The sequence below is a fragment of the Xenopus laevis genome, chromosome 6S (assembly GCF_017654675.1).
Source record: "Xenopus laevis strain J_2021 chromosome 6S, Xenopus_laevis_v10.1, whole genome shotgun sequence".
Taxonomy (NCBI): Eukaryota; Metazoa; Chordata; class Amphibia; order Anura; family Pipidae; genus Xenopus; species Xenopus laevis.
The window spans coordinates 104,831,779-104,847,536 of NC_054382.1; the positions used below are offsets into that span (position 1 = coordinate 104,831,779).

At 43.5% G+C, this 15,758-nt stretch overlaps 1 protein-coding gene across 2 annotated transcripts in view; it reads right to left on the reverse strand.

Moving 5' to 3' along the window:
* LOC108695329 (brefeldin A-inhibited guanine nucleotide-exchange protein 1) overlaps nt 1-15,758 on the reverse strand; it is a 94,911-nt gene that overhangs the window by 2,713 nt on the left and 76,440 nt on the right. For both annotated transcript variants that reach the window (XM_018223771.2, XM_041567916.1), the window contains exons 31-37: nt 14,738-14,873; nt 11,722-11,860; nt 10,817-10,889; nt 9,511-9,643; nt 9,004-9,143; nt 1,240-1,408; nt 110-248 (exon numbers count right to left, since the gene is read on the reverse strand). In XM_018223771.2, the coding sequence (XP_018079260.1) occupies nt 110-248; nt 1,240-1,408; nt 9,004-9,143; nt 9,511-9,643; nt 10,817-10,889; nt 11,722-11,860; nt 14,738-14,873 (929 nt within the window). The remainder of the gene's footprint in view (nt 1-109; nt 249-1,239; nt 1,409-9,003; nt 9,144-9,510; nt 9,644-10,816; nt 10,890-11,721; nt 11,861-14,737; nt 14,874-15,758) is intronic.

Here is a 15,758-nt window from a genome sequence, read left to right on the forward strand (position 1 = left end):
TACCCACACCTATGCTTGAATTCAAACAAAGAATGTACTTGTTGTGCGCACAATATCTAATGAAATCACTGGTATAGGACTTTTCTTATGCTGGCGGCATTAAACTCACTTAAGCAATCGATGCTGAACTTCATCCCAGGCATCGCTTCGGTTGTCGTCCATGTACATGCGGAACAGAATGCGTAAGCCACAGGCCAGGCTGCTGCTCTCTTGTTTCAGGAGATTGGGTTTTGATTTCCCTTTGAAGCCTAATGGGAAAAAAAAAACAAAATTCATATTTATGCCATACATATATATAAGCCCACAAGAACAACTGATTTGTATGAGATGTAGCAGGGCCTCATACCCACACTGCACTAATTTGCAGGGGAGCAGGTAAAAAAGAAACCAGGGAAAATGTAAAATCAGGGAAATGTATTAAAAGTAACTTTTTCCGTACTGAAAGGATATAAGCACAGGAGTCAGTTTTACCGAGATATAATATTTACTGTATTAATAACAAGGGTTAAGCTTTGCAGCATTAATGTTACACTATGGGGGGTGTGTGCAAGACTCTCTGTCCTAATGCAATAAGTGATTTGTGCAGGACTGTATAAGGGGCAGCCTAAAACATTACTTAAAATCAAGGAAATGCACCCATTCAAATGCATTATAAACGGGTGGGACCAGAAATAAGAAATGTAAAATGCAGGAAAACTTGAAATCAGGGTAGTTTTTTTCAGCCAGCTACAAGTAGAATAATAAAAAAAAAAAACATTATTAGTTGCCATGGGTTCAAGCACAGGTGCATTTTTGCCCGGTGTTTATAACTGATCCTTAGGCTGCGGAGTCCTTCTTTTGTGTAAAGCTGGCCATAGATGTGCAGATTTACCTTCATATCGGACGAATGACAGGACATCCCCATCTCCTGACCTGCCACTAACTAATCAGATCAAATAAAGTAGTAAAAGAACAGATCAGACGATGTTCTGCCCCGAACAGCAATCGTACAAAAGTTATATCCGACAAAACCTGGTGACAGTCTCCCACTGATATCGTCAGATTGGCAATACATGCAGAGAAATTATCGGCAGCTGTCCGATAAACTGAACGACCGATCGACATGGCACGAAAAATGTCGAGACACTCCACACACAGTCCGAAAATCGCACAAATCGAGGATTCGTCCGATTACATCTGTATGTCTATGGCCAGCTTAAGTCCCGTCATTAGCTTTGCCTGGAGAGCCCCCACACTCACCTGCCTTCCACAGGGCAGTCCTTTGCTCATTGTTGGAATTAAAGGCCTTTGCAAATCGGTGAGACTCCAGCAGACAGTCCAGGAGTTTGAAGAGCTGTTGAGATGTGAGGAAGCGATACATGCCTTGATCCTGAGTGTCAACGTGAACATCCAAATGCACCGCATCCCTCTGTAGTGGTGGAAAAACACAATGTAGTGGTCAGTCAGCTCTTGGCATGGTTCCTATTGGCAGCATCACATTTGTACATCTATCTTTTTTTTTTTTTAACAGGTGTTCTTTTTATTGAATTTTCAAAAAACGGGGGGGGGGAATACAGAAAGGAAGGGAAGGGGGAACAGATACAAGAAAGCAGAAAATAAAATAATAATACAGCAGCAGTCATGACATCACAATCCGTCAAAGTACAGCAATATAAGGACCACACAGTTATGGCAAAGTTAACATATGTGTCTCCATCCAGACACCCCATATCCTACCAAATTTGTCGGGTTGCCCTCTAGCCTCGTAGGTCAACTTTATTAGAGGCAGCATCTTATTAACATAAGCAAACCAGATCGCTTTCTTGGGTGGAGCAGGGGCCATCCAATGCAGTACAAGTACCTTTTTAGCATAAAATAGCAATGTCCTCACCAGAACCCTGGTATTACTGGCCGGTATCAGATCGTCTAACAGACCCAGGAGGCAAATTTCCGGTGATTTCAGAGGGGGTAACTGCAGCGTATCAACAATATAGCCTACCACCTTAGCCCAGTATCTAGCTATTATAGGGCACGTCCAGATCATATGCCAGAGAGAGCCATCACTATCCCCACACCTTTTACACAATGGAAGGGGTATTTTCCCCATTCGATGAAGTCTATTCGGGGTCAAGTAAATCCTCATTAAAAATTTGTACTGAATAAGTCTGTCCCTGGTGCTTATTAGGAATTGGTAGAGCCTATCCGTTACTTCCTCCCAATGCTCTTCAGTTAAACTGGGGATATCAGCCTGCCACTGACTGAAAAGGGAGCGGAAAGGGGGGGACCTGGAGGATTGCAGACAGGCATAAAGCCTGGAAACCATTTTAACTGGGTCCTCCTTCCTCAGTTGGACCAAAAGGGAAGGATCCCCCAAGACCAACTCCCCAGACCCGAATTGTGCCCTAAACATATGCCTCAGCTGTAAATAACGGTACATAGGGAGGTCTGGAACGCCCATCTGATCCCTCAACGGAACCATATCCATGAATCTCCCATTACACACAATATCCCCCAGGTATTTGACATTATGCTGGGCCCAGAACCACATGGCCTCTGATGGAAGGAAGTGCTGGAGGTGTGAATTCCTCCAGAGAGGCAGCCTTGGAGACAGGATAGGGGATGGCATTTTGAGTGTTCTCAGAGCAACTAACCCAGCCGCACGGGGGGCTACCATGCAAGGGGGCAGTGCAGGCGAGTCCCTTGGTTTCCTGAGGATGCAATTACGAAGGGCTTCTAGGGATCCCACTAGACGGGCCTGTAGAGGTACATTAGGATTACTCAAATCCTGCGTTAACCACCAGTTAATATAACTAAGCTGACTAGCAATATAATAGTCATGAAAACTAGGGAGATTCAATCCTCCATTCATTGACGTGGCCATCAACTTGAGTGACGAGATTCTAGGAGCTTTGTTACACCAGAGAAAGGGGGTAATCAGAGCCTGTATGGCCTTACAGGTTTGCTTGGGTATAACCGTTGGGGAGTTATGAAATAGATATAAGTACTTGGGTAGATAGACCATTTTCACAATATTGATCCTGCCCCAGAGTGTTAAAGGGAGATTACCCCAAGCCTGTAACACCGTGGCTAGCTGATGATTAATGGGAGAAATGTTCAAGGGCACAAATTGTTCTGGATCCAGATGGATGGTGATCCCCAAATATTTAAATGAATCAACCCACTTGAGGCGGGAGTCAGCCGCTAGCTGGGGGTCTAAACCCGGGTCCAGTGGAAAGATCACAGACTTAGTCCAATTGATACGGAGGCCGGCATAGATTGTAAATCGGGCAAAGATGTTTAACACTTCCGTTAGAGAGGGACCAGGGTCTGCCAAATAAATTAATACATCGTCCGCATATAGTGAGATTCTTTCCTCTATGCGGCCATACTTAAGACCAATGAGATTAGTGGAAATGCGAAATTGAGTGGCCAGTGGCTCTATCGCCAAAGCAAACAGGAGGGGCGACAGGGGGCAGCCCTGTCGCGTCCCCCTGCCCAGAGGAAAGGACGGAGTGACAAAGCCATTCACTAAGACCTGAGCCGTGGGATGACTGTAAAGCAACTTGATCCACTTAATAAATTGTTTACCAAAACCAAAGGACTCCAACACAGCCCACAAGTATGGCCATTCAATAGAATCAAATGCCTTTTCGGAATCTAAAGAAACTACCACTCTGGAGCCCAGGTTGTCATGAGGGACCTGCAAATTATAATAGAGCCGTCTTAAATTAACATCTGTGGACCTCTTGGGCATAAAACCGGTCTGGTCAGGCTCAATTAACTGAGTAATAACCTGTTGCAATCTGACCGCCAGCACCTTCGCCAGGATTTTGGCATCTACATTTATTAGAGAAATGGGACGGTATGAACCGCATTGCTCCGGATCTTTCCCTTCCTTATGGATCAAAACAATAAGCGCATTAGCAAAGGAGGGTGGGAGTTTACTGGCTTGGTTGGCCTGATTCAGAATTTCACAGAGTGTGGCCGGTATTTTCTCCCCCAAGGTACGGTACCACTCCAAGGGTAGCCCATCTGGACCCGGGGCCTTGGCTGGAGTCATAGAGGCTATAGCTTCGCGGATTTCACCTGGTGTAATAGGACTGTCAAGTAACGCTACATGTGAAGGGTGTAAAGTAGGCAGGGGAATATCCAATAAAAATTCTGTTAGCTGGGCCTCAGTATAAGACACCCGGGAACAATATAGATTGGCAAAGTACTCAGCAAATACGTCTGCTACTTCACGTGGATCTGTTATCGGATGCCCGGTAGCAGACATTACCCTGTGAATGATTGTTTGTGGATTAGTAACTCTGGATAGATAGGCTAACAGTTTGCCCGACTTGTCACCTTGCTCAAACCCCCTCTGGGAAGCATATAGTAGCTTTTTCTGGGTAACAGCTGTCATTTTACATTGCAGTCTGGTGTGGGCCTGCATCAAGCCCTCATGTAGGTCAGGGGAGGGGGCCGCAACATACGCTAATTCCGCCGCCTCCAACTCCCAAGATGCCTGCTGAACCTCCCGTTTGGCCTCAGTCCTCACTCTACTAATGGATTGAATCAGGGCACCCCTCGAGACCGCCTTAAACGCATCCCATAGCATAGAAGGGGAGGCTGAGCCCTGGTTTTCATCTCAATAAGTTTCTGCCGTCTCGCAAACTTTCTCCGCCACCTCTTTGTGCGTGAGCCACAAGGGGCTGAGCCTCCACCTCCTATCCCCGGACCCTGCATAAGGTTGTATAGTGACAATTAAGGGAGAATGGTCGGAAAGGGACCTAGCACCATACTGAATGTGCCCAATTTTGTTAGCCATCTCAGAAGACATCAGGGCCATATCTATTCTCGAAAGAGTTCGGTGCGAGGCGGAGTGACAGGAGAAAACTTTAGTCCCAGGATGCCTGGCCCTCCAGACGTCCTGAAGCCCCATTGAGTCCGACCAGGCCTTCAATTTAGTTGGTTTAGTATCAGCTGAATTAAGCCTATCCAACACAGGGGTCATGCCGCTATTAAAATCACCCACCCAGCATTGAGGGACCAATGGAAGAGCCGCCACCCTCCGCATTACCGTATCCAGAAGTTCCGTTGTGAAGGGAGGGGGTACATATAGATTGATCAATATAAATTCAAAGGAGTAGATAGTACAGTGCATGACAAGATATCTACCATAGTGGTCCACATGAATGTGATGAAGCAAAAAATGAAGGCCCTTCCTGACTAAAATGGAGACCCCTCTCGCATGAGTGGAAAAGGTAGCGTGGTACGCCTGAGCGACCCACGCCCTTTTCAGCGATAGGACTTTTTGGCCCGTTAAGTGGGTTTCCTGGAGGCATACAATCGCCGGGGACCATTGCTTCAATGCATTGAATAGGAGTGCCCTCTTAATTTTATCATTAAGGCCTCTGATATTCCATGAAACCAAAGTAACCTTAGCCATAGTCAAATAGAAGAATGCTACTGTATGTCAAGACCTCGCTGCTGCACGAGTAAGTAAGAGGGTGGGGGCGAAAGGGGGAAAAACCTGGGGAAGACCCACAACACCCTAGCCCGCCCTGCCCACCCTGGAAACTGGGGTGGGCCTCGACCCCTAACAAAACCTCAATAGCCAGCGCCAGGGACATGGCGACTATAGCATAAACACTATGTAGTTAAACAAAATACTCAACATAAGCACGGGCCCCCAGTCCTCCGGGTTTTGGTGAGTGTCCCCACAGAAAAACAGATGGTACCAATGAGAGACTGTCCAGTAAAGACATGAGTGGTGGTCAGTACATAGGAACACTGCTTGGCACACCACGGGAGGAGGGTATATACTCACGAACCCAAGGCCACAAGTCCGCATCTGAAGAGTGGACAGAAGCCCCCAAGGGTAGGTACACCCCAAGGGGTGAGCAGGATGCAGGAGGGCCTTATCGCCGTTCCAGCCAGTCCATGGCCTCCTGTGGCGTCACAAAAAATCTGGTGTTGTTGCCGTCCACCACTCGCAGCTTGGCTGGGAAAATCGTAGAATAGAGAATGCCTTTATCCCTGAGCCTCTTCCGGACCTCTGCATATTTGGCTCTTTGCCGCTGGACTTCCATAGTATAATCCGGATAGATCATAATCTTGGCATCTCCGACGTGGAGGTCCTCTTTAGTGCGCATCAGCCGCAAGATGGCGTCGCGATCCCTGTAATTAAGGATCTTGGCAATCATGGTGCGCGGGGGAGCCCCCGGGGGCGGTTGCCACGATGGAATACGATGGGCCCGCTCAACCAGGAACATCTGAGATAGTTGAGCAGCCCCCAGGTGGTCCCTGAGGAGGTTTTCCAGGTACAGTTCAGGAGTGGCTCCCTCCTGTTTCTCGGGTATGCCGACAACGCGTATATTATTGCGTCGCTGCCTCCCCTCGAGGTCGTCGGCCCGCGTCTTACATAGCTGCAGCTGGTTCTGGAGATCAGCAATTGCGCGTGGGACCTCTCTGGTAACGTCCTCTAGGTCCGAAATCCGGCGCTCTGACTCCGCTGTGCGCTCCCTCAAATTTTGGAGATCTTGGCGGAGCAGCGCCAAGTCAATCTTCACCTCCTCCACCCTAGTATCAATCTTTACCTCCACTGCTGTCCGAGTATCCCGAATCGCCTGCAGTACCTCCTGGAGTGTCGGTTCTGGTCGCTCAGGAGGCTCAGGTCCGGCCGGATCAGGAGGGGGTGGAGGTGGCGGGTCAGTCCTACACAAGCGGGCGCCATCTTGGTTCTGATGCCGCACATATTTATCCAGCTTGCTGGTCGTTGCTTCGGCTGACTTCTTAACGCCTCCCATCTAGTGGCATCAGGGGGCACTCGGGCACCCACAGGGAAAATTTTGTAGCCCGTGGGGGCACAGGATCAGCTGTGACGGAGCAACTGCACCGGAGCTCTGAGCAGACGCGTCTCTCTACATCGGCAGTTAGGCCACGCCCCCTTGTACATCTATCTTTTATTTATTTTACCAGTTGTACAGAACACCATATTGCATTGTAGTATACTGAATTTCTTATTATGTCATGGGGGAACTGCACAGCTTATATACATTTAGTAAAGTTTTCCTTTGCAAAACCTTCACCTCAAACTTTGTGTGCTTGGGTTCCTGCATGGCTCTTATCTAAAATTTGGACTTTTCAGACAAGAGCTACAGTTTGGGAACCCCTCTCAGCCTGCATAATAATTTACTCCACTTTCAACAAAAAAGATAACAGTGTATGTTTTTCATTTCCCAGGAACATCTGAGTACTGGGGGGTTTTCTGAACAAAGATTTTTAGTGAAGCAATATTCAGTTGTATGTAATTAAATCAAATGTGAAAAACTGGCTGCATGCATGCAACTGCTCAATACTGATTACTGGCAACATCAAATTGGTTGGATAAGCTCACTAAGCCTTGAACTTCATAGGCAGGTTTGTTCAATCATGAGAAAAAGGTATTTAAGGTGGCCAATTGCAAGTTTTGCTTCTATTTGACTCTCCTCTGAAGAGTGACAGCATGGGATTCTCGAAACAACTCTCAAAAGATCTGAAAACAAATATTGTTCAGTATCATGGTTTAGGGGAAGGCTACAAAAAGCTATCTCAGAGGTTTAAACTGTCAGTTTCAACTGTAAGGAATGAAATCAGGAAATGGAATATCACAGGCACAGTTGCTGTAAAACCCAGGTCTGGCAGAAAAATACAGGAGTGGCATATGCGGAGGATTGTGAGAATGGTTACAGACAACCCAAAGATCACCTCCAAAGACCTGCAAGAACATCTTGCTGCAGATGGTGTATCTGTACATTGTTCTACAATTCAGAGCAATTTGCACAAAGAATATCTGTATGGCAGGGTGATGAGAAAGAAGCCCTTTCTGCACTCAAGCCACAGAGTCGATTGTTGTATGTAAAAGCTCATTTAGACAAGCCACAGTCATTTTGGAACAAAGTGCTTTGGACTGAGACAAAAATTTAGCTATTTGGTCATAACAGAAAGCTCTTTGCATGGTGGAAGAAGAATACCGCATTCCAAGAAAAACACCTGCTACCTACTGTCAAATTTGGTGGAGGTTCCATCATGCTGTGGGGCTAGTTCAGGGTCTGGGGCCCTTGTTAAAGTCGAGGGTCGGATGAATCCAACCCAATATCAACAAATTCTTCAGGATAATGTTCAAGCATCAGTCACAAAGTTGAAGTTACGCAGGGGTTGGATATTCCAACAAGACAATGACCCTAAACACACTTGGAAATCTACAAAGGCATTTATGCAGAGGGAGAAGTACAATATTCTGGAATGTCCATCACAGTCCTCCGACCTTAACATCATCGAAAATCTATGGGATGATTTGAAGCAGGCTGTCCATGATCGGCAGCCATCAGATTTAACTGAACTGGAGAGATTTTGTATAGACGAATTGTCAAAAATAGCACGATCCAGAATCCAGACACTCATCAAGGCTATAGGAGGCGTCTAGAGGCTGTTACATTTGCAGAAGGAGGCTCAACTATGCTGAGTTTGGCTGCTGAAATGACCCCCATAAACTTCAATGGGGAAAAAAATGCTGCGCGTCAAAAAAAAAAAATGTTGTCGTCCATAGACTTTAATGCATTTCGGCGAATTTTTAGCAAATGGAAACGGGTCAAATTAGCCCATCCTTAGAGCTATATTGTATATTGACTTATTCCTATATGTAGCTATATACTAAAATCTATATATCACACTATAAGCATATTTCAGAATATTTTACCTGCCATGCATAAATCCTGGACATACGATTACCTGTTTATTTAAAATGTTAAAGAGGCTACGTATGACGTGAGAAAGGAAAAGTTATTTTTCACACTTTATGATAAAAACCCAAACCCATGAACCACTGCTGCTTTTGACTGGAAGAAAATACAGGTATGCGTCTTCCAGGAAATAAGCGTCTAAATGAAGTAGTAGGGTAGGGTATGGTGTATATGGACTAATGCAGGACAACAGGAGTTGTAGGACAACAAAATCAGGAGGGCACCAGGCTCCCACACTCTTTAAACATTGGACAAGCACCTGTGCTGCAGCTAGATTCTCCGCATCTTCTTTTCTACTGGTGGCAGGGAAGAACACAATGTTGTCGATGGTCTGTATAAGCTCCAGCTGCACCACACATTTAATGAGTAAGGCTGCAAATAACCGCTGCTCCACCACTCCTGCAACACACAACACAAGATGGATCACGTAACCATGGGGTACATCAAGTGAGGTATCAGGAGGTTAAAACAGACAAAAAAAAAAAAGATGTGCTGGAGATCTTATGAAACAATTGGGGCAAATTTATCAAGGATCCAACTGAATAAAGATGTTTTTTTCTTTGATGAAATTAGAAGCACCTACAGAACCTACACTGACAGCTGTGGATAGTGAGGGGATTGTAACAGGAGACGAGGCTTTGCAGTTTCAGTGTAAGTGCCAATGTTGATGTGCAGGGTCACACATTGCAAAATTACCTTAAAACCGTGCTGCCCAAGGGCATATGTATGTAAATAGTGTGGATAGCTGGTACATTAGTGCACTTACTTGCACCAGGCCTTGCACAATGCCCGTCCTCTTGGACCACTGGGGAAACTTGAGCCGGGATGTTTCTCCTACTGTCGGCTGTGCGAGGCTGGATAGAGTCATGGATATCGACTGATTTCTGTGACACGGAATCCTACGATAGACACACGTGAAACATCATGAAGCCACTCCAGGATCAGATATCACATACAGCATCCTGGTACACTTTATAAGAAACCTAAATGTGTCCTGCTCCTGACAATCATCACATTGGATGTGGCCAAATGGCACTAAGCTGCTAATAAATGGAGACTAGAGCACACACAATGCATCATCCATAAATGTGCTGCTTGAAGGGGACCTGTCACCAAGACATAAAAAGCTGTATAATAAAAGTCCTTTTCAAATAAAACATGAAACCCAAATTATTTTTGTTATTATAACATCCATACCTGTTATAAACTCATTTACAAGTCTCAGCTGTCAATCATATATTGCCTGCCTTAGGCATAGAGTCGAAGCAGGCAGTTACTTTTACTTTCCATTCAGCACTTCCTAGATTTCATTGCACTCACCACACTCCACCTCCCTCCTCACCATCTAATTGTGTAGCAAGTGCATGGGCAGGGGTATTTGGTCCCCCCATTCTTGCATATAAACAAGATTTTGGCATGATGCTAAGCTTGCATTAATAACAGTGTCCTCAAAATGGCATCTGCCTGATTGCTGTGCTTTTGAATTCCGAGACTTAAGGTCCCCATAGACGCAAAGATCTTTCGTTGGTGAACGATCGATTTCAGCGCAATCCAACCAATCCGTCAAATCATCGTGAAGTTAGTGGGAATTGAACGATTGTGCATCTTACGATTTTTCGTCAGACATCTGTCAGAAAATTGACCAGCCAGGTTAAAAAATCTTTATCTGTCTATGTTTGCAAGGCCAAGCAGGCAGCTACCCTCAGTTTTCCTGGCAATATCGCTTGAAATGGTCTTTTTAGTTGATAAACAAATCGCACATTTAAACAATCGTTTTGAGATAATCGTTGTCTCACAATAACGAAAAGATCTTTTAAAAATCTTTACATATATGGCCAGCTTAAAAAACCAAATCAAGATTTAAATAATGTCATAGTGTCAGTGAAGTTTATTTGTCTTGACTCATCATAAAAATAGGATTTGGAATTATTTCTTAAGGTGACAGGTCCCCTTTAATACATTTACAGTATTCATGTAACACTGCCCAAATGGAATTCATTTATGGAAACAGTTTATGATATTTTAAATAGACCAGGGCAGCAAGTCTTTTACTGGAAACATAGAAAGCTCACCGCTTGTTTATCCCTGCTGTCAGTCTGTGAGCTCAGTTCTGTGTCTCCACCTGCAGGTTTCCATGTCAGTAACCTAATAGCCAAGAAAAAAATACATTTGTACTTACTATATATATATATATATATCTATATATCTATATATATAATTCATTCCCATATTCAGTAGCTGGAAGGAGAGCTGGGATGGAGGCTGGGTTTGCGGAGGACCGGAGTAATAAGCACTTGTTTGAACGAGGATGGAAAGGTGGACATGTTGGACATTTTTAAATCTGACCCTATATGTTTTGGTTTATGAATTATATTTGTACGGGATGTGAAAGCCAAATCATTGTCACTAAGTCACAGGGTTCTTCTTATTCTAATAGCAAATCTGTCATCACTGGTTTTATTTTACCGTTTCAGCAAATGATTAATCTTAGTATAATAAGCATATTCCACATGCCAGTGCCTTTTGGTTTGTTGTTCCAGCATTCTCTCCTTGTAAGTCATTTCTTCCTCAAATATTTTCTGTTACAGGTATGGGACCTGTTATCCAGAATACTCGGGACCTGGGGTTTTCCAGATAAGGGATATTTCCATAATTTGGCTCCCCATACCTTAAACTGACATAAAAATAATGTAATTATTAAATAAACCTAATCTTGCCTCCAATAAGGATTAGTAATATCTTAGTCTGAATCAGGTCAAGGTACTGTTTATTTATTACAGAGAAATCATTTAAATCATTTATATGATTATAATGGAGTCTATGGGAGACTGTAATTCAGAGCTTTCTGAGTAACAGGTTTCTGGATAACAAATCCCATTCCTGTATTATAATATTTATTTTTTAATTTGTGTTTACTTTTAAACTTATGTGTATGGCCACTCCAGCAGAACGATTTGGAAGCACATAGAGAACTTACGCCTGAGGGATTGTGGTTTTGAAGATATCCAGCATACAGTTGCAGGTTTTGTCCCAGATTTCCAAGGTAAACTTTTCTCCGTTTAAAATAACAACATTCTCTAAGCAGTTGGTGCCTGAGCGAGCGAGCTGTTCATTGTCTGCAAGTACAATATCATTTATTAGCTGACTGAAAACTTGTGCCAAGGATATTTTTATCACATAGTCATAAAATATATGATATAATATTTTAACGTTTTAATAACTTTTCGGCATACAGGATATGATGTCACTGACATAAGATTGAGGAGGATGTAGCTGCATCTTAGCAGTTTGCCAGGTCTAAGGTGGCGAAGTAAACTCTGGCGAAAGAGGCAACGTTCTGTAAAATTCACACTTTACTGAATTTTCGGAGTAACGATCATTCGAAAATTCACCTGGCGATAGCGTGCTAAACTATGCTAGCGACGGTCTCTTTTGCTAGCGAATTGTCCTCTCACCTGTTAGTAAATTGCCGATGTCCCTAAAGATGGGATTTCTGGCGAACTTTCACTAGCGACGGCCACTTTGCCCTTTAGTAAATCTGCCCCTAAGAGTTGAGAATTCTCTACCTCTAGGTTGAAGCTGATGAATCCTGTGCTATTATTCTTAAACCTGGCAACATAACCTGGGACTGGTCCAATTATACAGGCCAACTTCAAGTGAACTGAATGAGCAATGTCTTTTGCAAGTCTGAGCAGATCTATGGCCTGTATTAGCATGTGTATGGGGACATAAGAGAAGAATAACACTAATGTAGTTCAACAATCGATCAGCCATTTTAATCTGTGTGTAGCAAAACTGTCACACATCCCACTGATGTGGATTATTTTTTATCTTTTTCACCTAGGACATAAAGCTCCTTCTTGTTTAAAAGGTTATTGCTTAATGGTGGGCTGCCTAAACACACATAACTGTATTAAACACAAGAAAGTTACCATCGCTAGCTACTTTAGCCACCATTATAACAGAATTTGGGAGATTGTCAGGGCTGCGGGTCAATTGGGATAAATCTGCCTTACTACAAGTAGACCCAACTCCTCTTCCTGCTTTATCACAGGAGATTCCAATAATAGTGGTGGGGGAATTTAAATATCTCGGAGTCAATATCAACCCAGAATTATCCACCTTTCTACCACGCAACCTGGACTCAGTTGTATCCTCTCTCACTACTACTCTCTCTGTGTAGTCTAAGCTTCAATTGACACTCAGGGGGAGGATTAACATTTTTAAAACAGTGTATCTGCCACAATTTCTATACATATTCCACAACTCACCTACTCATATTCCGAAGAGTTTTTTTAAGACTGTCAATCAGATTGTAGTAAGATTTATATGGAGAGGTAAAACGCCCAGGTTGACTTGGCGGAAACTTACCCCCACCATGAAAGATGGGGGACTGGGCTTGCCAGATTTTTTACCTCTACTATCTAGCCAGCCAATTGCACTATGTTTAAATTGTGGTTCGAACCTGATCCCTATAACCCCAATACAACACTTCAGGCGCTGGCTATGCGGTCATTGGAAGGACTTAGGCACCTTCCATATGGACCAACCACAGATCATGATAAACTCCCAGCGGTTATGACAACCCCAAGGAAGGCCTGGAATTTGGCACTTAAGCTGTATCCAAAGAATCCCTAAATTTTAACACCTAGTGTGCCGTTGTGGGCTAACTCCCGCCTTCCCCATTTCCATAAATTCCCCGATTTTCTCTACTGGCCACGTAAACACATTAGGCGATTAAAAGATGTGCTAGACGGTGCCACGTTTGGCTCATATGAGTTCTTTAGAAAAACTTGCGGAACCCAATCTATCTCACTTTAGGTATTTCCAAATGTGGCAAGTGTTTCTAGCACAATTTGGAGGATCTGCAATACAAACCTCACAACCACAATTTGAAACGTGTTATGGTCTCCTAACATAACCAAACCTACATCCACTTTATATAAGACCTTGTTGCAAACGTGTCCCCCCCCCCCCTTTAAGGCAGCATATCAAAAACTGGTTGGCTGACATCCCAGACCTCGAAGACGAGGAATGGGAGTTAGCAACAGACAAAGGTTATAGTCATCTCTACTCTATACGCGACAAACTGGTTCACTTTAAATGGCTTCACCAATTCTATATCCCCCCTGTGCGATAGAAGGCCATGGGAAGTAACCCAACTGCAAGATGTCATAGGTGTGGGGCAGAAGGAGCAAACTTCCTACACATGGCTTGGTCATGTCCAACAGTCTCCAAGTTTTGGACCAAAGTCATGGATATCTTAGCAGATCAATTTGATTTCCCTAAGCTGCTGACCCCACAGGTGTACATATTAGGAGTCATAGACGAAATCATATACACTATTCATGCCAGAGTTAGATACTGAACACTGTTGTACTATGCTAAGAAAGTAATTGCTATGGCACGGATGGGACCCCAACCACCCACGGTGCAAAACTGGATAACATTGGTGAATCAGAATCTGCCTCTCATTAAACTCACCTTACTAGCCAGAGGCTCACTGAAAGGATTTGAAAAAATATGGAGTCCATGGTGGGAAGCGGGGCTTGGGGGTCAGGGCTCCCGAACATGAAAAGAAATATTTATTTATATTGTAAAAGGCAGAAATCCTTTATTGTATCTAGAATATGATGTTACTGTTCAGTATGTCGATGATAGGGACTTCAGAGGCAACATCCACATCTCATTGTATAACTGTTTGAACTGTATTTTAGATCTTGAGTGTATCAACCAAATGACTAAACAAATCTGTAAGTAAATATTTTGCTCCAAGCTGATAAGGGTGTTCCCCCCCGAAATGTTGAATGTTTGGTGGCTAAACAAAAGGGGATACTCCCCGACTGAATTAACTAGCGTGTGTGCGGATCCGTTTTCTATACGTATGCGTTGCTAAGGGACCCGGCCGGGTCAACGGGAGAAACGCAGGACTGGTGAACTACAGGTGTGCGGTAGGAAAGATTACATTGTATTGAAGCCCTGCCAATGCTTACCTTGCTGCACACACCAGTAGAGTTGTGCAAAGATATCATCCAGAAGTACATCGCTGAGTACCTCAAAGTATTGTGTAAACACATCACAAATTGCATAGAGGGCATGATTGCATGTAGTAGTCATCCATTCCGCCTTCTGAAAAGAAGAAACACAAACAAATGTCTGTAACTAAGAGAGGCATTTTATAATGAGAAGCATATAGACAATGTTGGCATATTAATTGGAAGAATGAAATGCAAGTAAAAATGTTTTATGAAGCTTTGGCTGCTTTTATTCTTCTTTATAATGCAGAATAATTGGCTTTACAATGGGAAGGCCAATTTAAAGCAACTGCTGAGACACAGGCTGTCTCACTTGACAGTATTCGTATGCGTGTTACGTTATGTCTTTAGATTGGTGACACATATATTACATATATTAGCTCAGTATATATTGAGAATCATTTGCTACAAGCCAATGATATTTTTTCTTATTGAACATAAAGAAAAACCTGCCAGATCGAGTGGAAGTGAGCAGGGCTACATCACCCTTACAGAAGGACTATTTAGTAGTTAAATAACCTTTATTTTTAACTCTTTGATTTAATTACTTACATTATTATTTAGCACTGAACCACTGATCAACGATTTTAGAGATCATTGATGCTGCCACTAGATATTGCTGAACCGTTACAGACTTGAAGGTCTGGAGTATAATATTCATTTTATGATATCCTGTAAATCATATACAGAATAATGGAAACCTATAGAAGTCAGGGAGACTTTATGTAACTGTATAAAGGCACAAGACAATGCACAATTCCCACAGGTAATTAGGGGAACATATATTTACTCATTATTTGTTGATTCTGCTACAGCAAGACATGTACTTTGCTCCTCTATTCACAAAGTTGTTCTCCACTTTGTATACTGAACATTATTTCAGATTAAGGAGACTGGAGACTCAAATATATTTTATAATGATGCAGTGTTTTTGCTATAGGCTGGAGTCTGGCCTTCCTAAAAGAGGCTCCCAGGGGTC